Below are 25,373 nucleotides of genomic sequence, written 5' to 3' on the forward strand. Positions count from 1 at the left end.
TCTTCAGAATTTATTTAACATGAATAAAAGCAATATAGTTTTTCTATGGCAGAAATATTGAACTTCTCTTTAATTACTTTTCTTCCTTTTAGGGGGAAAAAAAAACACCTTCTGTAAGAATCTTTATTGTTCAGTATAGACTGCTTGACCTATGAATCAGTCACATTTTGGCCTCTAAAATAATTACTAGGTGATTTAGTAATGCATGACTAAGATCAGGTAGTTCAATAAGTTAAAACCAAAAAATGGGAACTTTCAGGTCTTTATAGTCCTTTAAAACTAGTGCCAACCTGTCTTGCATATGTCGCCTAGCTAAGCTGAGTTTCTTTATTGTGACTATTAATGGCTACTATTTCTCAGGTGCTTTGCTATAACATTAGTTCCTAAGTCATCCTTCATCTACATGGCCAGTCACCCTGCTCCCCTTGGTGCACCCCATGCTCTGACCATGGTAGCCTGTGCTCCTCAGCTCTACTCTGATAACCTGAGGTCCACCCTCAGCCCGGTGCCCCTCCCTCCGTCATTTCTCTTTATTTCCCTGGAAGCTGCCCTCTCCCTGTAGCCCTGCCTTTCATACCTGAGATAGGATAGACATCTCCTGAAGTTACCCTGGACTGTGGCTCATGGCCTCAAACCATCCAATTCTTCACATTACTGAGGTCACCCCCAGATATCACCTCCCCCCATTTCATGAGAATTTTAGCTTGTGACACACTGGGTCTCTCTTCAGCGCCACTCCTCTCAGTTCCTGGATGCAGGACCACATGGATGACCTTTTCAGTTCATTAGCCTCTCAGGATTTTCTCCATCCTACCTCAGCAACTCGCTCCCAAGGCCTTCCCTGAGTCTCATCACCAATCCTCCAGTGTCTCCACTTGAAGCATCCCCCTTGCGGACTCCCCCCTCCCCACTTCTGATACACAAGTTCTGGCGGCTCTTTGCACTGACACACCCGTGCTGTGCTCCTGCTCTGTCATTCATGGCCCCTCCCCCATATCCTTTCTTATCTAGGTGAAGATCCCACAGCCCATCCCTGAGAGATCACAAGACAACTCCCTCACATATACCCTCAACTCCTGTGCCTCTCTCCTGCTACTATGTTCCCAGAGAAAGACATAACCTCATTAACTTATCAATGAAAAACAAAACTACACTAACAAAGTCTGGCGAAGCCCATGTTTAGCTCACCCACTCCGCAGGAGCTTTCCTGTAGTTGAGGGGGCTTACAGGCTGCATTTGAGCCTGTGACCCCTAGATACCTGGTTTCCTAACCTTGTAGCCCCACATATTTCCTGGGTCACACTCTCCCAATCTCTGGGAACATTATTTTCTGCCACCTCTTTGCTGAAACTCCCAAGCCTCTCTCCTCTTCCTCTTTCTCAGCTAATTTATCTGGTTTCTGTTTCACAGAGAAGAGGAATCTAACAATTTCCCAAGCCAAATTTACCAACTTGTCTGCGTCTTCTCTGCCTTCCCTCCTGCTTTTGAGATGAATTCTGGCTTCCTTTCTACAATCAGTGCTTTAGATTCCACCTCTCCTTACCTACCCAGAACGTCACTACAGTAACTTTTCGGCTGGCCTCATTAAGTATTATCTGGTAGATATCTGTCAGTATAAGACAGTGCCACACCAGGCTGCTGTTTCCTTCCAATTCATGCTGCATTTCCCTGCTCCTCTTTGTGTCCAAACTATTGCAAGAGCTGCCTCTGCTTCCCCTCTTTTGATTTGTCTTTCGAATCTGTCCTCCTCAGCCTCTCATCCCTGCCACTTTACCAGTGAACTTTATTCACTGGTCATGATCTGCAGTTGCTCCATATTGCTAAATCCAGAGGATAATTCTCAGTGCCCCTCTTAATGGCCTGTCGACACAGTGGGTCAGTTGCTTGCTCCTTAAAACATGTTTTGCAGTAGGTACTGGGACACCAGACTTTTTTTTTTCCCTCCTCCTAACACTGTGGCCCCTGTCTGTTTCTTTTCCTGTTTGCTCTTCAACACCCTGACCTCTAAGCATGGAAGGGTCCTGTTTCTCCCTTTAGTGTAGGGACTCTTCTCTTTTCACTCTTCATTCATTCTCCTGTACCCAGTCTCAAAGCTTTTAATAGCGTCTATGCTTCTTTATTTGTAGGGGGATCAGACCCAGGGGCTTATGCATGCCAATTGTACATTCTTCCAGGGATCTCTTCCCCAGTCACTAGCATTGATGTTCTGATGATGCTGATGTTTACATCTCTAAAACCTCCAAAATCACTCTCTTTATCCTCTCTCTCAACTCATTTATCTGGTTTCTGTTTCAACAAGAAGAGGAATCTGACGATTTTCTACAGCACATTTACCAACCCATCCGCACCTCATCTGCTTTCCCTCCTATGTAATGAACCCTCACTTCCTATCTGAAATCAGCGCCTTCTCTACTGTGGATGGTTGACCAACCCTAGGGCTCCTGACCTTCACAATAAACTAAGGTATGATAATTCAATTTTGAATAATGCCTCAAATCTAAAATAGGCAAATCTGAGTGCCTCCCATCCACTGCCCACCACTCCCCCTGAAAACCTGTTCTCCTCACAGTCTCCCCTTGCAGGAACCTGCATTTCCCGCTTCCCATTGCTTGGGCCCAGATCCCTGTGGACTTGGATTCCACTCTCTCTTATCCTTTTCATCTAACCAAGGACAACAGTATGTTATAAGCTCTCCCTTCAAAATAAAACTAATCTCTGACCCACCTCGTGCTTCTCCAAATTTCTCCTGACTCATCTAAATGATCTTTGGTTTGTCCCCAACTTCCCCTGAATATGATGGGAAATTCACTTTCTTCACAGGCTTTTCTTCTATGCCATAGATAGTGGGATAGACACTCATGTAATTTCATATAGGTGGCTGGGGTAGCCATGTCTGAGACCCAGTCCTAGCAGACTAGAGGGGGAAGTTCTCCTGCTGGCCTTGAAGAAGTGAACCTTGAGAGTGGCCTCAGAACTGAGCATCATGCAGGCTGTTAACTTGCAAGAAAATGGAGACCCCAGTCAACACAGCCACAAGGAAATAGATTCTAGCAGTCAACACAGGAAGTGAGTTCCTTCATGAGCGTCTAGCCCGGTCTGCGTCTAGATGTATTTCAGCTCGTTAGACCCTAAGCAGAGTAGTCTGGCTGAACTTCTCTTTTGAAGAAACTGTGAGATAATTAATGAGTGCTGTTTAAAGACTGAGTCTGTGGTAATTTGATATGCAGAGATAGAAAACTAATACATGCCTCTCTGACTTGGTCTTCCTGTCCCCTCTTTCCTACCTACCTAGCTTTAGCCACATTGGCATGTGCCATTCCTGGATTATGGCAACCATATTCACTTAAAGGCATTTGGACCATCTGATTCTTTCTGGAAAGATCTTGCTCCAATTAAGATATATGGCTCACTTTCTTCTTTTCCTTAGGCATGTGTCCAAATATCATCATATTAAACAGAACTTTCTCCCACTGACCATAAAGTAGCAGCCCCAAAACAGCTCTCCTCTCTCTACCATTTTACCCTGCTTACATTTTGTTCTGGGCATTTATCATATTCTGATATATTTCTCACTAGTTTACCCCTAGAATGTAAATTCCTGAGGGTAGAAATTTTTGTTTTTTTCTCTGTTGTATTGGGATGGAATAGTACTTAATAGTACAAGTAGGTGCCAAATAAAGGTTTAAAACTGATGTTTTCTATAATTTTGAACTTATTTTTATATTTTATGGAGTTTTATGCATTTGGAAAAGTTTTTAGTAGGATATATCAGATTAAAGAAAATAAAAATTTGAAAACCAGAAGATTTTATAATTGAGTGACAGAGGATTTAAAAAAAATCGAAATGCAATTAAGCATAAAAATATAGGCGATAAGAGTTGTTCAGTTTCAGAGTACCTGCCTCCTATAATTTAGAACTCTTGAATTTCTGATTGCACAGGATTGAAATACATTGTCCTTTATAATTACGCTCAAAAACTGTATAAGTTTGACCTTTTATACTAGCTTTTTTTACACTCTTTCTTACTATTAAAAACTGACATAAAATCCAAAACCACAAGAAAACCTGATAAAAGTGTACAATTGAAAATATGAATATTAAATAATGTTCCCTCATTAATATTTAATTGATCATTTAATACTTCAGTTCTCCATGTGTATTGTGTATGGATGTTTTCACAGTGTTTAACAGCATTTTGATTAGTTTTGTGACATTTACAAGCCATTTATGTAAAAAAAAATTATTGAAGGAGCAAAAGCAAAATTCCTTAGCTGTCAGTATTGTTTTCCCTTTGCCATAAAGATTTCTCTCTCTCTCTCTCTCTCTCTCTCTCTCTCTCTCTATATATATATATATATATATATATATATATATATATATATATATAATTATTTTTGGTATTGTGTGATCTCATTATTCCATCCCTGCTCCTATTTCCTTCGTCTCTCAATAGCCTCTGCTAATGTGGAGTTTCTCTTCCTTTCTTTCCCTTTTTCTTACTCAAAATTAAAAATGCAAGGAAATAAATATGATAAAACAAATTCAACAAAAATCTAAGCAGTGGTTTCTTTTCCTAAGTCTAAATATGAGCGATTTCAGGCAGGAGGAGGCCAGTTGATTTACACCATGGTGGGGAGTCATTGGTCCGGTAAATGTATTACTCCCCCTGAATAAGCATCTTCCTGTCCATTCTGATGACAGTAATGTCATTTCCATTGTTCAGGTCGAATTTCTTCTTCTTCTTTTTTTTTTTTTTATATGTGAGATTTCTAAGGTTTTCAGGTATTTCAAAATCACAACAGATGGGATAAAATTCACACTTTGACTCTGGCATCCCTAGTAAATGTCAGAAATTAGGTTTGGTTGACACAGAAGAGGATAACCTTTTAACAAATATGGCTTTTATATTCCCAGACCAAATTAATGTGTTTATTGTCTACTAAATTATCATCACAGAAAATGGCTGTATCCTTTCTCATTTCTTTGATTTCATGAACTAACAGAGTAAAACTGACTTTTTATTGTTGTACAGTTCTATGAATATTGTAACACGCGAATAAATTCTCATAACCACCAATATAATTAGGATACAAAAACTCTTTTCTGCTGCCCTGTTGGTTCCTATGTCTACCCACAAAACCCCTAGCAACCACTGATCTGTTGTCCATTACAAAGCATTTTAATTTTTAAGAAAGAAACGAATAATTGGATTCCAAACATTCATTGCTAGATGTTTGTAGATTCATCAGGTGTCCTGTAGAACCCTCTGGTTTCAATCTCCCTAGAGGCCTTTTCCTGGATCCCTGTCTGTTTACACCAATGCTAATCTCTGCATTTGAGGCTGTGTTGGGTCTAGGTCAAGGGATACCGGAGGGGGAAACTGCAGCCTCACTACTGGCCGAGAGGTGTTTGAGATGCTGGTCCACCTCACCCCCATGTTTGCCTGATGCTGTTTTCAAATCTCTCAAATACTGTAACTGTTCCATGTCCAGGGGTTGTAGTTGTGTTCCATGTGTGTGATGGGCTACAGAGGGCTTCTCCTAAGCTGCCTGAAGCCATACTGGCAGATCAAGATGTGTGATTAATTCTGATGTAATTTTAGTTGCTTTAGCTTCCTGACAATGGCATTCCCAAGATGCCAACCTTGTTTTCTCACTTTGCTGATGGGTTGATTCTTGATCCAAGGAGATGGTTTATATTTCACTTTTATTATTGAAACAAGTTTCAAAATATAATTTAACGACAGATTTTTATAGTGTCTGACGAGGGTGAAATTTGTATTAGTGATATTCCTCATTTTGGGGCGGTTTCATTTTCAGCATTAAAAAGGGATCTACAGTCCTAAAAAGGGGATGGTTATTATTTGTACAATGTACTCTTGAAGATTTGTGGCCCAGGCTGTGTAACTGTGTTACTTGTTATAGAATCATTTCTACATTTAAACCTAAAAATCTGTTATTTTGGGTTACATAAATCTTGTGAGGTAAGTGGATGGTTTACAGTCTTCGTATTTTAAAGCTGGGAGACCTTTTTAGAAGCTGAGCTGCCTGTTCCCAATTACAAAGCTGTTTACTTTATAGGGAACCAACACCTTGGCTAGGAACTTTGGTACTCAAGGTCCATGGCACTTTCCGCCACATCATACTCCATTATTTAATGATGTGCGATGAGGTGGATCAATTTGAACCAAAAAATACTGAGCTGTCTGTAAAGTTGACAGGTCGTGATATCAGGCCTTGAAAGACTGTTGCTATCTAGTCCCTCCTCTCTGGATAGGGATTGGGCTTTGTCTGAAGACTTTTAACATGAGAAAAATAAAATAAAACAGTGAAAGAAGAGCTTAGGCAGAAAACTCGGCGTAGATGGAATGGAAGGGAAAGATACTGGAGAACAGAAATAGAGTCTTCAAGTGTAACATAAGAGATGTGATCTATCTGGATTTTGCTGTTGGGAAGAGATACATGTAAGAGACATCATGGGGAAAGAATCAGGGCTTAGTGACGGGAGGATAAAGAAAAGGCAAAGGGAGCAGTGCTTTCTGTTTTGGTTTTAGGATAACATGCTTTTGCATGAGTTTGGGTTTGAAAAAATGAAGGGTTATGTGTCAAGCTTCTAGAATGTTCAACAATGACATCAAGACCAAGGTAATTTAGAAATAGAAATTGGGATTGAACTGGGAATATAAAATTGTGGTTCATCTTACAAGAACGTTGGAGTTCCATGACAGTGGGTGGAATTTCTGCAGGTGAATCTATAAGGAGAAAATATATATAAAAAACAACAACAACAAAAAAAAAAAAACAAAACTAAATTTTGGTATATGTAAGCCATTCCTATTAAGAACTACTAAACGTTTTATTTGAGTATAAGTTTGAAAGAGTTTTATGGCTTTGTGAATTTCATCTAGAACAGAGGTGTTCTTACTTACACATAGAGGACTCTCACTTCCATGAGTTTAGCACTGCTATATAATTGTGCCAGAAAAAAAGATCATCAGGGTGCACTGACTGACTGACTCTGTTCGTTTATGGCCTTTGTTTATTCTCCTGTCCGGGTGAGCTTTTCATTTTCTAGTTACACGTCTAGATGGTTTCAATGTCAAGCACGTCTGGCAGCTGCAGATTCCTGGGTATGTACCGGTGCTACTTCATATTCACAAAGACTGACAGTGCTAATGAGGCTTTTTCCCGGATGTTTACAGAGTCATTTGTTGCTTTGCATCTCTGCGACATTTCCAAAATAGAAAAGTTATTTACATTTTGCTGTTTAACATTTCTGGAACTATTTTTCTTTTCTCCCTCTCTCTTTTTCCCCCTCTTTTCCTGTAATAAGGGTGGTGAAATAGGTGGGGAAAAAAGTTTAGAGAATGAGGTACACTAAATTGTACTTGATTAGAAGAACATTTTGCATTTTGTATATGTACTTCTAAAATATCTGTGCATGTTTCAGCATATGAGATTGAAAATGTTAGGACACTTCAGGAAGTCATTTTAAAAGCATATTTTAAAGAGCTTATTTACTAATGTATTATGTACCTGAAAACCTAAGTGAGAAAAATGTGTAGATTTGTGTTGCTGAAATCCCCCTTTCTTGTCTTCCACATCTTGTTGGCATGCTTAAATATTTAAGTCTGATGGAAAGAGGACCTTGATGTTGTGGTGGAAATACAACAGTGGCCGTGAACTATCATCCACTTTGTCTTTTCTTATGAAACTCTGCTTTCAACAGTGATAATGATCCGGCAATACAGTCTCTGAAATGACAGTTTCTTTTTCTTTTCTTGGTGTAGATTGAGATATTTCTAAGAGCACTTCATCGTATTGTCACATGAATTGCTAGGAAAGGATCTGAAGATTGCTTCTGTTTTGGGTTCAGTCAAATTTGTTGTTCGCTTATTCCCCAGGATTAGCACCCATTTGGTTTGGTTTGTTTTTTGGGGGCGGTGAAGTGGGACGGAAGGTGGGATTAAGGAGGAGAGGCTAGAATGTGCTTGAGAGTGTCCTTGAATCCATATTAACCTGTAATGGCCTAGGATGGCTGTTATGAAATCATAGAAGTGGCTAGAGGATGGGGTTCAAGGGCCGATAGTGTGGGATAGCTGTTAGAGATCAACCCTTTATTTTGCAGTAAAAGGATCTGAAATGCAGAGAAATGAAATTTTATGTACTTGGTCACATAGATAATTAGTAGCTGAGGTGGAAGTAGAACTTGGGTTTCTTGATTCCTATCCCGGAACTCTCTTCAATATATCTTCTATGCATATATGATGAATTTCTATTGGTTAAAACATGATGCATATACAGTGGTGCATAATGGTTAAGCTGTTATTACTAAGTTTCCCCAACTTGTTGGGTGATAGGTAATTAATCATTTACAAGTAAATTTGTTTTCTAAATCTCTGTGATGTCATCTTTGAATGGACCTTCTGGATTGAAGAGAAGCATTGATATCTGTTGTGTGTAGTAAATTGTTATACTAAGAATTGGCTTCTATATTCTATATTCTAATTCAGTGACAGGGCACTATATGGGTTGTTTTGAGTTTATTTAACCTGGGTTCAACATTTCATCTTCTACAAATATAAGATGAGGAGATATACTTTAGGGTACTCCAAAGAACTATGTATCTAAAATGATTTTGGGGAGAAATCGTCTCTAGAATTCTGTGGTATCACTAGATTAAGCAAATTCCTGACTTTAATTCTACTTAGTGACTAAGTAGAAGCCAATAAGAGATAAAACTGGAAACCCAGAAGGCAGACAAATCATTGAACAAGTAGCTAGATAACTACAAAAGATTATAGCTCAAAAGTTGTCTTCCATTGTGTATTGCTTTTTTTTTATGTTCTCAGAATTTTGAAAGGTTTACTTGGACTGTGATAGTTATAGATCTGTATTCTTTGCATGACCAGGAATGTCACTAAGTCTTGTATCTCCAGTGAGCATTCAGTCACTCTTGAAATGCACATGCCATGAGATCCTATACTCTTTTTACTGTAATCTTAGATATTTTTTTGAGTAACAGTTCTTAGGAGAATCACTTTAAATATGATTTGATGCATTAATATCATTAATGATTCTGTTGATGCTGCTAATATATAAGTACAACTCCTAGGCACTGTGATGAGCACAGAATTTAATCCTTGAGAGGAGGATTGAGTTCCAAATGAGGAAAACTTAGCCTCATATGGTTATGTGATTGCCCAGCCCAGTCCTTGAGATGACACTTGTCACCATTATGACAGATGTCATTTTAATTATCACACAGCCCTGGAAGTGGCTGTGAAAGCTTTACCTACTGTTCTAACTCATTAGGTGTGTTATTGGATTAGTTTGTTAAAAAAAATTTAGAATGTTACACATAGGATTTACATTCCTGGAAGTTAAGCTAGCTTAGTTTTGTTAAGGAATTATTTTTAAACAATTCCTTTTGAGAAGAAAAAGATAACATTATTCATTTAGCTAACTGGTTATTTTTGTTGGGAGGAGTCTGCAAATCTCCAGTTAAAAAAGAAAAAGAAATTCATACTATCAATGAGGATTTTTATTACACTACCAAGGCTGGAAGAATCATGCCAAGGTATGCCCCACAATGCCTATGACAAGTCATTATGTCATGTTTAAGTGGAAAATGATGTAATGAGTTATTTAAAGCTATCCCAGAATTGGAGCTAATATAGTTTTCTACAGTATCACAGATTATAACGTTTCCTGTGTGTATCTTCATGGTGATGAATGTTTGAATTATCTATATTAATGTCAAATAATTGTGTCAATATTATGATAATTGCCACTGATTTTAAAATAGCCCACTAGCATTTTACTTCATATTTCAGTGTAAATATTGATCTAATAAGTCAATTTTTTCTATCTATATCATCTCTAGTTTATTGCATTTTGACCTTCATTGTGTACATTAATATTTTCCTACTCCAATTTTCGTAAAAACATAATTCAAAAGGTGCCTTTTAATTTGTACCCATTATTTTGCTGGAAAAAAATGTATCATGACCTAGTAATGTAGTTATGCTTCCTTTTCACTTAGTTTCCTCATTATTTTAATGAGTCTTTTTTGTTAAACGTACTGATTTTTTATTCCTCTTTTCTGATACCTCTTATAATAACATAGCAACATTTAGAAGGGATTGGATAAGAGAGATACACCATTCGTACTCCGATTAAAATGAAAAGCAAATTTCAGAAAAGAGCATAACTCAAAAAGAAAATGAAGTGTCACATGATCACTGTCATTCAGTCAGAGTGGCTAGAGAGAAGGTACAGCAGCATGTCAGACCTGTGGGGTAACATGCAACCTACTTTCACAGTAGGACTGGAGGGAAACATGTTGTTATGTGTCACAGTGTTTCCATGGTATAAGGGCAGCACTTATTATAAAGGTTTTCTTGCCCAGAAAGAGAAACAGAAGAATTTTAATGTGTGGTAGTTCATTAGTTTATCTTTGGCTTCCATAGTAATTGCTAACCATAATGCTTTTATGCTGATGAAAATAATGATGATAAAAATCTAATAAAGTTATCTTTAAGTTTAGAAGAGTTATTCAATGACCAATGCACTTGAGGAAGACTAGATCCAGGGCTGCTATGTTGTAACCTTGGACTAGTCTTCCTATCCTTTTGTGTATCAACTTCTTTGTCTGAAAAATAAGAGGCCATACTAAATAAACTCTAGGTTATTTTCTGCTTTGCATGTGCCTTAACTAATGTTTTCTAGGAGAGAATTTTCTTTACCTTTTTATCTTAGAAGAAAAAGATACACTAGGGAAAAATGTACAAAGTTAGATTTTGTAGCCAGTGGCTCAGCCATAGATGGATACATGGTTATTTATTTTCGTTTCTATTTTTTGGGATAGGCAAGTACTCTAGGTCATGCAGTTGGGATTGAGGGACGATGGTTTATGCTGTTATAGACATTTGATGGCTACAGGTTGGAGACACAATGTTCTTTCCCTGAGGCTGCTCCTGAGACTCTTTAGGAAGACTCCTATTCTTGAAGTAGCTTTTGATCTAGTTTATCTCATAAATTCATTTCTAATTTTCATTTGAAATTAAAAATACCAATACAGGTAATATAATTTGCTTTTTTTTAAGCAGATATGTTTAAGACAAGGTAAATAGCAATGTTACTGGTTTTCAGAAACAAGTGTTATTTGAACATGTTTAGAGAGAGAAGATTCTTACCTCTGAATTTCATTGATTTGTGCTTGCAGAACTTCAGATGGTGGCAAAGTGGTTGGCACCATAGAAGTCAGTGTCGTGAAGATGGGGGAGATCGAGGATGGGGAAGCCGACCACATCACAACAGATGTGCAGGGACAAAAGGTAGGATCGCAATCAGCTCCTTGCACAAATTAAATTAGAAAGGATCAGCTTTGCCAGATGCCTGTATCACTAACACTCTGTGGGGTTTGAAATCTCATTATTCAAAAGCTAAATGAGAATCAGCTCTGGAATTGAAGTAGTACATGAGTGTTTCATCCTCTGAACCAGAGGGTCCATTTGTATGGAACGAGGCCGGGCTACGCACCATTCAGAAACACCTTTCTCTTCACTGCCAGCTCCCTTGCTGACACTGCCTCTTCTCAGCTGGAACAAAAGTATTGATCATGGTTGCATTCTGTCATAATTAACCCTGCATGAGATGCACAGAAGATTCTGGGAGGGCTTTTCCAAAACGTAACGTGCTCTCTCCTCCCAGAGGTCTCATTGGAAAGAGATGCAATTTTAATTTGGATTTCCTTTTTATGTGATAGAAGGCAGATTTAACAAGAACTGCGTGCCTTGTGAAATTGTACAGAGAGAGGCAGGAAATAATATATTGCAGAGGGACAGCTCTAGCGGAGGGACAAAGCCAGCCAGAAGCAGCTTTTTTGAAGCCCATGATAAAGGCTCAGTGCAAACAAATATGTGTACAGAATTTTCTCTTCCTATTGCTTCCTTTTCCCTAAGAAAGAAACACCTGATATAAATATTAAACTAAATTCCTTTGTTAGGAATGCAGTTGCCTATTTTATGGAAGCAATTGAAGCACAGGAACATATTTTAAAAATGCCAGTAGGATTTTTCTTTTTTGGGGGGGAGGGAGGAAATGAGTTGTTTTATATACTTTAATACCTACCTTTTCATAAATGAACATTTTAAAATTATAAGACCACTGTGATGTATTTTCTAGTTTATTTTTCTTATCTTGGAGCATGTTCAATTTTGATACTTAGGAAACATTGACATGGAAGAAGATGTTTATCCAACACTTAACAAATAATTAATTTTTATAAAATATCTAAGATTTTCAAAAAAATACTTTTCTTGTACCAGAATCAGCCAGCATCTTCTATGTTGCCCCTAAACTTTGCTATTCTTTATTCTCTCACGTTCCCATTGGGACATTATTATGTATCATAAAAATATTCCAAGAAGGCCTAAAGTTTAAATCAGGTCACTTGCAAATGTCAGGGCTGGGGTGAAGTTTGGCAGGAGCTCCTCACGGGGTTTCTGTATTCAAGACCCCTGTCCTGGTTTGGTCCCTTCGTTCCAGCATTGTTCCTTTTGGAGTCCCATATAAGATTCATCTTGGTCACCATCCCATGAACTCTTGTATCAAGTTTAGGGAAAGATGATTTAGATGCTAAGTGGGGGACTGGATGCAGGGGTAGACAGATTACCATACGTGGACCTGTAGCCATGGACCAGGAGACCAGTAGCAGAAACCCTTCCCATTTCAAAGCAGAGCCGCTTTCCTGGCTCTACTCCCAGCCACTTCCCCTTTCTCCTCCAGCTCACCCGCCCTTCGCCTCCAGACTGTCTCTGTTGGAGATAGTACACACTGAATCATGCTCTTTTCATAGAGAGAGAACTTGATACCTAGGAAAATGCCCCACCTAAGTCCTATATAATACTTCTGGCTTAATCATCAGAACTTTAAAAAAACAAAAAGGTGTAACTGAGCTATTCTAGAAATAGAAGGCGGCAGTAGACACCATGGATGAGTCATAAGTTGACAAAGAAGGGCAGCAAACCAAAGATGGCAGCATCTCTGTCGTGTCTGGATTTTTCAAAAACAAAACAAACAAACAAAAAAAACTGACCTTTTGTGAATATTTTATAAAGTAACTATCAAGTCTTTTGTTAATCCCTTATAAAACTCATTATTGAGTGAAAAACATATTAAGATGCAATATGTATGATATTTAGAAGAATATGTGGAAATAACTTAGTGTTTTCAAAATGTGGTCAGAATTTTGGGTGAGTATTATATTAGAACTACAAGTGATGGACCCTTCTGTAGATCTGCTAACCCCAAATCCACAGAAAGGGTATTGACACCATTTGTTACTAATGGTGATTTAGGTCTTGAATGATTGACATATGTGAAAAGGGAAAAAAACTGAAATAGAAGTCATCCCTAAAATAGCATTGTTTTTACTGCTTTGCCTAATTTGAGAATGAAGGAGTGGAATTTCTGTTAGCATTGTAGTTTGTTCCCTGAGAGTGACGCATGTTATCTCTCATGTCCATTTAAGCAGATAGTAGTGAAACCTATTTTATTCAGCTTGTGCTGTCATAACAAAATACCTTAGACCAGGTGGCTTGAACAGCAGGAACTTACCTTCTTACAGTTCTGGAGGCTAAAAAGTCCCAGATTAGTGTGTCTATTAGTTTGGTTCCTGGTAAGGAAATAATTAGTATTAGTTAACGGAGTACCTATTTTGGGATACTTTCTATTTTTTGCCCTGAATCTAAATTTTGAGAGCATTATAAATAGCAGAATTTTAAAATACAGTAAAATTGCAATAGAAGAAGACCGTTAGGTCAAAATTGTCCTAAATATTTGCCTTCCAGTTTGGATGGGAGATATGAGTATGTGAAGGTCACAATTCTGTGTCCACTTTGCAAAATAATACACTCCTTCTATTAGAAAACATGAAGCCATCTTTTACTACAAGGAGACAGACTGCCTCATATAGGAAAGCTGTGTCAGAATAATGGCCTGGTCTCTATAAATTATGGACTTTACTCGAAGGGTTCAATCTCACCTTTCCTGTAAGTTATGTTGATAATGCTCTTCTTTTGGAAATGAGGATGTCTTGTAGCTATATATCTAGTTATTACATGGAAGGGTATCAGGGACAAATCATGGGAAAAAGTCCAGACCCATCTGAGAATATTAGGTTTGATTGGTCTGTAAATACCCATTATACATGCTAGAGCAGAACATTGATATGATGAATATAGTGTTTATGGAAGATTATTTTAATAGCCCTGTAGAGTCTGAAAGGAGTAGAAGAAATATAGGAAAGAGGAAAAATAAAGAATTGTAAGTATGTCCAAGCATCATTGCACATTGCTCCAGTGATTTGAGAAGTGCATTTCCAAACTAGCTATGGGTTAAAAGAAGGGAACTACCTGTGACTTCCAGTTGATCAGAAAAATGATTTAGAGGGTATCAAATGTTAAGAGCTGTTTGCAGTTTTTCATTCTTTCATTTATCCTGGGACCTCAGTAAAATAGTTACAAAAGCTCATGTTTCAGCCAACCCCAAAATTACTGTGTAATCTGATGAACATTACAATAGAGGGATAAGTAGTAGACTGTAAAAATACAGAAGGCAACATTTGAATCAGTGCTTTGATTTATATACCTACCTCCTCAAAGTTTAAGGAACACGAAACAATTCCCTCTTTAATGGGAACCTCAGTGTTCATGATTCCCATCAGGGAGGGGAGACCCTGAGGACAGACAGGCCAGGGGTAGGAGGAGACAAGTGTTAGAACAGCTGGGAAGTTGCCCAAGGAATTCTGGTCCAACCTCCTGGGGAGGGTGATCTGGTTGTATACACAGTATACTCACACCGATTCGTGTCTTCACACATGTACTTTGGATAATAATGATCATCACATTCCACCATCATTTCTAACTCCTATGCATTCTCTTGAGCTCAGCCAAGCAGACCCTACAGGAGGATGAATGCTTCCCATAGATACTCACCCAAACAACTTTCTAGGGTATTTTTTCCTGCTTGTTTTGTTTACATTCTCTTGTTTATAGCTGGTACATATTGTCAGAAAATTCACTTTCCTCCTTCCCCAGAATCCCCCCATTTGTGGGCTGGAGATAGAAGGAAACTCATATGAAGAAATGAATTCTAGATCTGCCTATGTGAACCCTGGTCTCTTATCAACCTCCTGTGTCCTCTGTTAGTTACAGTTCCTTAGGAACATTAGGATATTCCCCAACTCTTTGGTTTCTTCCCTGCATAGCCTTCAAGCAGAACTGAGATGTACTTTATAATTGTATAATACAAATGTCTTACATATAAATTTGAGCAAATAATCACAAATTAAACAAGATTCATAGTAGAGATATGTTTTTCTCTTTTTATAAACAAAAAGTAATTTCATTTCTCATCTTGATTATTTTCAAATATATTTATCTCTTGTATTTTCTCCTAGTGTGCCCTGGTATATGAATGTACAGCCCCAGAAAGTGTGAGTGGAAAAGATAACTTACCTTTTTTGAATGCAGGTATGTAACTCAGTTTTTGGATAATTATATGAGTGTCAAATGAACATAGACTCGAATTTTCTATGAATTTAACTCTGAAACTGGGCAGTTTTGCCAGAGAATGACTTCTGAGCACTTAATAAATAAACTGGGAATCAGGTAGAGCCAGCGGAATAGAGGCAGAGTATACAATTCCATAGGAAACATAGACAAATACCTTAGCTATATGTAGAAGACCTCTTGGCCATGGAACTGAATATTATATGAAATATAATATTTGTCTGTTGCTCATAGTCATGTATTGCAATTTTAGCAAACACTAACAGACAAATAGAAAGAGAACCTCTTATCTAGTTTGACTTTCTAATTATATATTTCATAAAATGATGTTGTTAAGATGATAGATGAGGGGTTGGGGCTGTGGCTCAGTAGTAGAGTACTTGGCTAGCTCAATCCTCAGTACCACATATAGAATCAATCAATCAATCATCAATCAATCAAATAAAAGGTATTGTGTCCATCTACAACTAAGAAAAACTTCTGAAAAAAAGATAAATGAATTCAATAGGAAAATTCATAACCACATTTGAATATCCTTAGGCAGGTGTCTGTTACTCATAGTCATGTATTGCAATTTTAACAAGGCATCAAACAATGTATTAAATGCATTTATGTATAAAATTGAAATGTGTGGTGTGGTTAGGATATGTGTGATAATATTGAATGTCAACTTACGTAACTATTTTTGAAGGATAATGTAAGTTAATATGACCATTATCAATAGATAATGGTTGCTATGGTGACAGGCAGTATACCTGATGCCTCTGGCAGTCCTGCAACACATGTTTGGGGAAGGTGTTACCATTGCAACACTGTGCAGATGAGGAAATCGTTAGGTGTCCCCCACCTGGTAAATAGTAGTGGGTACAGAATTCACACCAGTTTCTGTACTAAGGCATTTGTTCTTGCGTCCCAGGCCATGCCACTACTTCCCAAATTGCTGTCACAGTAAAATAAGTCTTCTATATTTTTCTTGTTCTGCTGTGTTATTTACATTGCAGTAGCAACATAGATAGCATGAAAATCAGATTAATGAATGGTGCAGAACTTCAAAGACTTACTAATACATAACTTCTAAATTATTAGCTGTTTATTAGGGGCAGCTAATAATAGGCACTGAAGAAGAGAATACACCCTTTGACTGTATTATACACACAAAGAAATCAAATTAAATTTAATTGAGAAACATGTAAAAAAAATCAACCCTACTTATGCCAAATGAAGCATTATGTCAGAAAAGAATAGCTGCTTCTCAACCCTTGAACAAATGGTATGGGAGCTTTTTGTTTGGATGGTTATTTTTTATTGAAGATTTAATCTCAGAAGTGATGTGAATAACAGTGTTGAATGGTCTACCCAGACAGCTAGATCATCCATAAACCATAAAATATCTGATAAATTATCAGTATGGTTCAATATCTGAAGTGTTATCAAAGGTCTTGTTCGTGTTTATTTTTTCATCTGAAGGTTTACTAAACCTTTAGTCCTTTACTTTAATATGTTCATATGATCTGTTTCATTTTATGACATGTTTTCTTGAAAAATGATTTTGAGTGTGACAGATATTGAGTTCATGTTAAATACAATTGGAATGACTCATGTTATCACTCACATCGTCTATACTGTAATTATCACATAATTGAAAGTTTCATTCATGTTAAACCTTTACCTTTCAACACACAAAAAGAAATGTCATATTTAAGATACTGATTGGTTAAATTTCAAAGCAAAAGAGAAAATTTACTCCTAAGTAAACAAATGTTAGGACCAAAGGAATAAGTTACAGAAGTAGAATACTGGAAAATGAATCCACACCTCCTAAGACCTAGGTCTAGAGTCTGTACGCTTTGGAAACACATATTCTTTGAGATTACTAGATCATTGCTTGTTATGTGTGCATTATAAGACAAAGACAGCAGATGTGGAATTCATGGGAACAGCTGAATTCCGCACTTAAGTGCATTTACTTGGTGGAGTGAAACACTGTGGGTTAATGCTTTTCTCCATTCATGGTGGTGACAGTTGGTGGTGATATTCCATGTTTTTCTGAAGCTATTACTAAATGTCTTTACTCCAGGGAAACCCAAGGAGCTTTCTGACCATAGATTATTTATCACAAATATTTTATGAGTCATTTTATATTAGGAAAGATCAGACTAAAAGAAAGTCAGTGTCATAAAGGCTAGATTTTTAGAAAGTTTTAAAAATAAAAGCTAAGCACTACACATAAACTATCTCTGTTCAAAATAAAAAGTGCATTGTACTGGCATAGAATATGTATGACTTTGGCCTGTGTGTACCTTTGTCTTTTGTTCCATTTATTTATCTATATAAACTCAGCAACTTTGGAATAAATCCATTAAACTCCCAAGTAGTACTTTTTTTTTTCTTTTTTAATCTGTAGGCAAAGGGAGCTATTGACATTCTTCTCAAGGCTTTGTATTAATATATTATATGGAACTTGCCGGTCTCCAGTGAGTTATGAAGTACTTTTTGAGTGAGTGGGAGAGAATGTCATATCTCTGTGTACTCTTCAGTATTCTATTTATATCTCCAGAGGTTTCATTTATAACTCAGGAAATTCTCTTATCTATTGTAAAAAGAAAATCTCTTCACCCGAAGGTCTCACCCTTTTCATGGCCTATTTACCTTGCAAGTCGAATGTTTAAGTCGGAAATTTGGGGAATTGAGGGCAGGAGAGGAAGGAGGAGAAGGAGTGGTAGGGGCAGAATTTACAATTCCATAAGAATGAAATATAAGTACCTTTGCTGTATGGGAAAACAAACCAAACCAAAGACACAGTGATAAGTATCAGAGAGAGGAAGCTCTTATTTAGTTTGACTTTCTAAATATAGAGCCTATAAAATAAGGTAGTTAAAACATAGGCTTATCTCCTTAATTATTTATGAATTCATTTAAGCAGAATAGTAGTAAGAAAGCTGAAAGTATTTGATGTTGGGGGATGGGCAGTGGGGAATTAGTTTTGACTATATAGAAGTACAGAGGGTCAGGTCCCAAACCTGGGCATCGGGTTGGGGGTTCTTTTTAAGTCACATCAGGCCTAGTACCTTTCCCACTGCTGGCTTTTGTGGTAATCATGTAAGAGCATAGCCCAGGCTGTCCTAAGAACCAAAGCCAGCCCTAGGTTTGCCAACATGCAGGTGACACCAATGGACAGACAGGGTGGCCTCTTTGGACATCAGGTGGCCACATTAACCTCACGAGTCCTTGACGTCCCTTTTGCCTCTCTCATGTTTGAGGTGAGTGTAGCAGAGTTAACTTTTGCTTTGTTTTCCTTTTTAGAAACATTTTGTGAAAGTATGTACTTTAATCAGTTTCACATGGAGTCACATACAAACTCTGGCATTCACAGTTTTATCTCTGGGGAGTTGTCATTTACAGCCAAAACACCTGCCTAGAGATCAGACTTCTCACAACATTGTCAAGGAGACAATTCTCCCTAGCTATCTCAAATTCTCCTTTTTTTTTTTTTTTTTTTTTGTAAGATTACAAAGAATACTTTAGCCCTCAGATCGTTACATCACCATGACTCATCAAAGGAGCCCCTGGGCCATGTCACAGAGCTCCCTGTTATCATCCTGTTTTGAGTGTGTTTTCCATCTCAGCGAGCATTAGATTGGATGCAGCATCTTCCTAGGTTGAATCCCGTACTTCTGGAGTCAAGACTTTGTCCTTTATTTTCTTTGAAGACCACGTTCATTCTGACTCTCAATATGTACGCTGTCCCTCGTATTCAAGGAGGGCAGCTCTGACAAGTGGTGATTTCCATGACTGTGTAGGTTGGGATCTAAACAAAGATGAGGGACTGGCTGCTGTCAGTCATAAATGCACGCCTTTTGCCTTCCTGTTTGGACAGTTTGTTGGTGTTTCTATTTCTTGCTTCACACAAGAACCACATCTTTCCTCAAAATAGGCCCCCATGTCTTGGATTCTTTATCCCTAAATAGGGTTAAACCATCCAGTACTGTTGCTTCTCAGAAGATGAAGGAGTGTAAATTATTGGAGAAGAGATGTTGCTATTTCTTTCTTTTTTTCTTTCTTCTTGTATTTATAGTATGCATTTTTTTTTAAACAAGCATTGGACCCATAAATCTTTTACGTTGAATTTCCCATTGTCTAACATGCACCTTTTCCCATTGACCTAATAAAAGTCTTCTATCATGTAGAACTTGATCAATAATTTATTGGTAAAATAAAAAAAAATATTATTAAAAAATAAGAGTTTTCAGCCCTGCTGAATGTGCAACTTTGAAATTAAAAAAAAAAAAAAAAAAAAACAGAGAAGATAGCAGATTCCCTTTAGATAAAGGCAATTTCTAACCCTAAACACACACACACAAAAAAAAAAAAAAAAAAAAAACACAAAACTGGGGCTTCTCTTTCTTTAATCTCATGGAGAAAAAGCTCTAAAAATTGAGGGACTTGGAGTCCCAATGTAGATACATTCCTCTCACTGAGAGCCTCTTACTGGGGACTGCCCCATCTTGTGATGGATGTGAGCATCAGCCAGTAGTGGACACAGGCCTGGCTAGAGAATCTGCCAGGGCATCTGAGAGCTCTAGGCTGAGAGCCAGGTGCACAGTGCTGGGGCGGGGGGCAGTGCCTTCCTTGACTTCTGAATACCAGGAGGATCTCCAGAGCCAGAACCCTACAGAAACTCAGTGAATGATTATCAAGTGACAAATGACAGGTGAATCTTATTTGAATTTATGCTTCAGGTCCCCTGAGAAAGCTGTTCAAATTTAATTATTTAGGTTTGGAATCAAATAGTTTACTCTCCTTAAAAATCATAAGAAAATTCTCATTTAAAAATTTTTTCTGCTTCATGTAGAATCATAAATTTGAATTACCTTTTACATTACCATGCAACAGAACTAAATATTGAGATAACATTCTCATAAACTCCACCATCTGTGATTCATAATACTTTAAGAGATTGTCAAAAATATTTCCTTCTGGAATCCTTTTGAGTTCTCATGTATTCCAGCCAAAAAGCAAATCTTGCTTTTGCCTTTTTTTCTTCGTATTCATGTGGTGTTTTATCTATTACCTTGTCAAATGTCAGATGATATCATTTTATATTAACAAAATTACCATGTATTCTTACAAGTTTAGATAGTTTTTTTTCCCCCTTATAACTCTCTGATCATAAAAATTTGGGCCCATTGTGGCTTGTAACCTTGGCCCTTGCTCCTTTTTAGTTGCCAAACATCTTTGCTCTTTTGCTGTTTCAGTAAACATGATGAAACCCACTCACCTTGCTCTTTTGGAATTTCCATACATTTTCATTCTTGGCGCCCAAGATATTTAGGATGGTAAGTGGCTTTAAATGAAAGAGTGTGTTTCACCAACAGTCAGTGGAACCCTCTTACGGATGCCTTCAACCACTTCAACTAAATACTTCAACTCTGTTCATGTTCTGTTTCCTTTCTTGCCCATCTCAGATAAACCAAAAGAACAGTAATAAAGGCACAAAGAAGATGTGGTCAACAAGTTAACCTTCTGTGGAGGAATGGGAGAAGGACTTCTAGCCATGGTTAATCTTTCCCTCCTTCTGAAATCTGTGTCCTCCCTTAAAATGGGGATTTTAAGTATGTCCTTCTGTTTTCCCTTACCCCCTCTTCATTTAAACAATTGTAGGTACCCTGTCTGTGTCTGTTCTTTTCATATGAAAAGTAGTGATGGGAAACATTTAAGTTGCAAAGTCTAAGCTCTTTTCTGTGCATTGTTTGCATTTACATGGGCACCATGCCAGGTACAGGAGAAGAAAAACAAAGACAATGGGGAAAACAATGGCACAGGTCCTATCCCCCTCCAAAAAAAAAAGTTCATATTCTTATGGGGGATATGGACCAGTGTATTAGTAAGCTTTTCATTACTATAACAAAATGCCTGAAGCAATCAACTGAAAAAGAGAAAAGGTTTATTTGGACTCACAGTTTTGAAAGTTCTGTCTAAGATGATGTGGCTGCATTTACTTTAGGCCTTTGACAAGAATGACATGTCATGGTGGGAACATGTGGTAGAGCAAACTGCTCAACTCATGTGCCAGAAAGCAAACAAGAGAAAGGAACAGGAGACCTGTGTTCATATCCCCCTTGGAGGGTATGCCTCCAATGATCTAAGTACCTTCCATTAGGCTGCTCTTCCTAAAGTTTCCTTACATACCAGGAGCACCATCTTCAGCACCAAACCTTTAACACATGGACCTGTGCAAGATATTCAGCATCCAAACTATTACATGTAGTAAACTGGCAACTGTGGCATAATTGGCAAGCACTATGGCAGATGCAGTAAGAGGAGAGGCATCAGATGGAGGGAGGCAGAGAGGCCCAGGAAGGCTTCCTGGAGGAGGTGCCATCTGAGCTGGGTTATAGCATGATGACATGTGGCTCAGAAAGCGGGGTTTCTTTTGAGGTCTAGGGAATGCAGCAGAGGCATGTTGGCAGAGAACTTGGTGAGTTCAGTGGACTACAGGCCGCTCTTGGCTTCTCAGGATGAAATATGAACCCTTTTCTGGCTTTTCCAGTTGTACCCTTCGAGAAGGAATGGACTGAAGCAGATTCCTTTTTCTGTCCACCCAATATCTAAATCCAAATTCTGTAGAGTCGATTCACCAAGTGTCACCAATTGGAGACAAATATCACTTTCATATTTTATTATGGCATCTGTTACAGTTTTTCTTATTCTTGGCCTTCCGTCTTCAATGGAAGGCCAAGAGCTTCCGGGTTTGGCGGCATGAGGAAAGCAGTTCTTTGTCCAACTTAGCTTATATCCAATTTCTGCTCTCGTTTTTATTATTTAAAACTGTGATACAATTTAGAATTCGTAACATACCTAAAGAAATGTCACTACATTTTCTTGTGAATCTAAATTTTTCAACAATTTATTTTTCCTATATCATTTTTTTTTAAAAGGAATATCTCTTTGCTGTATTTTCTGAGGCCTTCTCATGTTTCTCTTTCCCTCTGTTTGCTTAGAGCCATGCTTAGGATACTGTTCTTATGATCTCTGTTTAGATTTTTCCGTGCTTATCCAATTTTAAAAACAGCCAACTTACATTTCAGATGTATATATATCTAAGATATCTTCAAGCACAAATGAGGGTGTGCCATTATCTAATTGGATTACAAGGACTTACCCTGAATAAGTGTCATATAGCATTTGGAGAATAGGCAATGTATGCACATTAGGCTGAATAATTAAACAATTAAACAACTGCATAATTAAAACTACAGAATGAGTGGATCCTCTATAAGAGTACACAGTACATTAAACTAGTGATTTTTTAAGTCCCTAAGCCTATAAAGTCAGATTCTATCTAAATATATAACTTCTGCCTTATCCTGGAGGCAAAAAGTGCTTGAAGATAACCACAGATGAGCTTTCCCCAGAGAAGTATATAAAAGATAACCCAACGAAATAAGGGTTCCAGCTTTTGGATGATCCCTTGGACCCTGAATCGTATTTCCAAAATTCCTTGTCCAATCAACCCACTGGTATCCCCAGCAGTCCTTTGTTAACAGAAAAGAGAAACCATCCTGTGATAGCTCTGGTTTATTTTTCCTGCCCGGGGTTGCTTGAGCAGCAGTCTTTTTTATGTGTTATCTCTGTTGGTTTTGTTGAACATTTCCTTGGCATCTTTATTTTGAATTATTCAGAACTGCTACAGCTTGGCTTTCACAACTGCTGAATCCTGAGGAAAGGCAGGTGGCATGCTACCTTGCTAAATGTTATTTCTGGGAGAAATAATATAGACGTTTGAGTTGGGGGTTGCAATTTTGGAGTAAACTGTCTTGTGTTCATCTCAAGAGGTGAACCTAAAGGGGAACAGATTAAAATTCCCCCTAAAGGGGAACAGTTAAAATCTGGCCCAGTTTGGAACTTTAACCCTCATTAAGTCAGCATAAGACCATGGTATGGTACAAAATACCTAAACTATCTTTCTCTTGGTAGAATCTGGCACATAATGTTTTTAACAATTGTTCTGGCAAAAAGCACTGTAAAAATTGGAGATGGAGAATACATGCAGGGCTGTCTTGCTACATTGAAATTGTTATTGGCCTAGTATATGGTCAAGAAAGCTGCTCCTACATGAAAAAATACTTGACACAATGGAGAATCAGAGCTGAAAGCCATTCACAAAGTCATTTACTCCCATGAACAGTTGGAGCATGTATGCAAAATTGCTGAAATCGTATTTCTGATATAAGGTAGAAGCATTTTAAAAAGTTGGCCAAAGCATTTATCATTTATGAACCATTGTTTAATATTGGATGCATGAGAACTATGCCATTATTTTAATGTGATGATAACTAACCCCACTATGAAAGCAAGAATTTTGAGTTGAGACATTTTAGCAGGTCTTTTTGTGACTAGTGCAATGAACTTGCATCAAGGTTTAAGGTCAGATCATACTTCCTCATTTTTATTATCATGTCCATCATATAGTATTTTCTGATAAACACTAGGTCTCCTTGCCTCAGACATAGCAAATGCTCAAGAAAGAATGCTGGTGGATCTGAGTTGCAAAGTAGATCCCACCATATCTGCATTTAGATACTGGTTAATGTATACAATTTAGTGCCAACGTTTGAAGACATGAGTCTTAAAAATCAGAATCTATGAAAGGAAAGTTGTGCAGAATATTTTTGAGGGAGGGGGCATGATTAAGCTGCCTGACTTTTTGATCATTTGCCCCAGGTATTTCCTTCAAAAATAACAGTATTCACGTGTTGTCTTTGGATGATGTGTGCCTGGTGTCCAAAGGAGCGTCCCCAAACTCATTAATCAAACTGCTCTTGATTTCTGCTTAAGTGACTTAGTAGAGGTTTCTTTTTAGAACACAGAAAAAAAAAACCATTAAAATGGAAAGCCAAAAAACATGTCAAAAGTTAAGTGATACATTTGGGGTTAACAGAGGAAATATTTTTCTGCTTTCTCACATAATTCAAAATGTGAATTTTTTAAAAAAAATAATTATTTACCTATAAAGGGCAAGAAACGTCTGATGATTCTACTTGACTGTATTTTGGATGATATAAAGATTCTGTGTAATTAAAAAAAGAGAGAGATTAAGACACAGCACCTATATTGATTGGATATTTATGTGTTATGCAACAATTTGGATATTTCAGGGATTGAAGTTTTTGTTTTTCCATAAAAGGAAGCATTAATATTCCTAACCGTGTGATACATATTAGAATTCATGAGATCTCATCCATATGATTTAACCTGACTGACACTATATTGCATTCAATACATATTTCAACTCTAGAGATATGTTAACAGAAGCGGTAGTAAAATTCTTACATCTCTGAAACATTGTTACTTTAAAAATGAATGAAACCATGTAGTTTCTTTTATTGACTGACAGCAAGTTCTTCTATTTTAGATGAAAGGAAATAAATATAATGAAGGCTCTGTATGTATTTCTGATAGAATATAATTGACAAAACTTAAATGGTCATGAATATATTCAAAGGATAATCTCTTTGGGCACACAGCTCTAGATTTTAAAATATTTTCTCTCAGCACACTGGAAATATTCTACTGTTTTCTGGCCTCTCTTGGTCCCATTGAAAGGTGAAGCTGCTGCCCCATTCTTGACAGGGATATGTAAAATTTACCAGAGATTTGAATCTGTGGGTTGACTAGTGGGTTGCTTGACATCAAGGTCTCTGCTGTAATTGATGCCAACTGTGATAATGATAATGCTCAGAGTATCCCTTTGAGAATGGATGGCTGCAGAAGAATGGATAAACAGATTCTCAT

General features: G+C 37.5%; 1 protein-coding gene across 4 annotated transcripts in view; it reads left to right on the plus strand.

Annotated features, from left to right (window-relative positions):
• Inpp4b (inositol polyphosphate-4-phosphatase type II B) overlaps positions 1-25,373 on the plus strand; it is a 372,392-nt gene that overhangs the window by 136,100 nt on the left and 210,919 nt on the right. For all 4 annotated transcript variants that reach the window (XM_071614653.1, XM_027926549.2, XM_071614654.1 and 1 more), the window contains 2 exons: positions 11,228-11,339; positions 15,467-15,539. In XM_071614653.1, the coding sequence (XP_071470754.1) occupies positions 11,228-11,339; positions 15,467-15,539 (185 nt within the window). The remainder of the gene's footprint in view (positions 1-11,227; positions 11,340-15,466; positions 15,540-25,373) is intronic.

This window comes from Marmota flaviventris, chromosome 7 (assembly GCF_047511675.1).
Source record: "Marmota flaviventris isolate mMarFla1 chromosome 7, mMarFla1.hap1, whole genome shotgun sequence".
Lineage (NCBI taxonomy): Eukaryota > Metazoa > Chordata > Mammalia > Rodentia > Sciuridae > Marmota > Marmota flaviventris.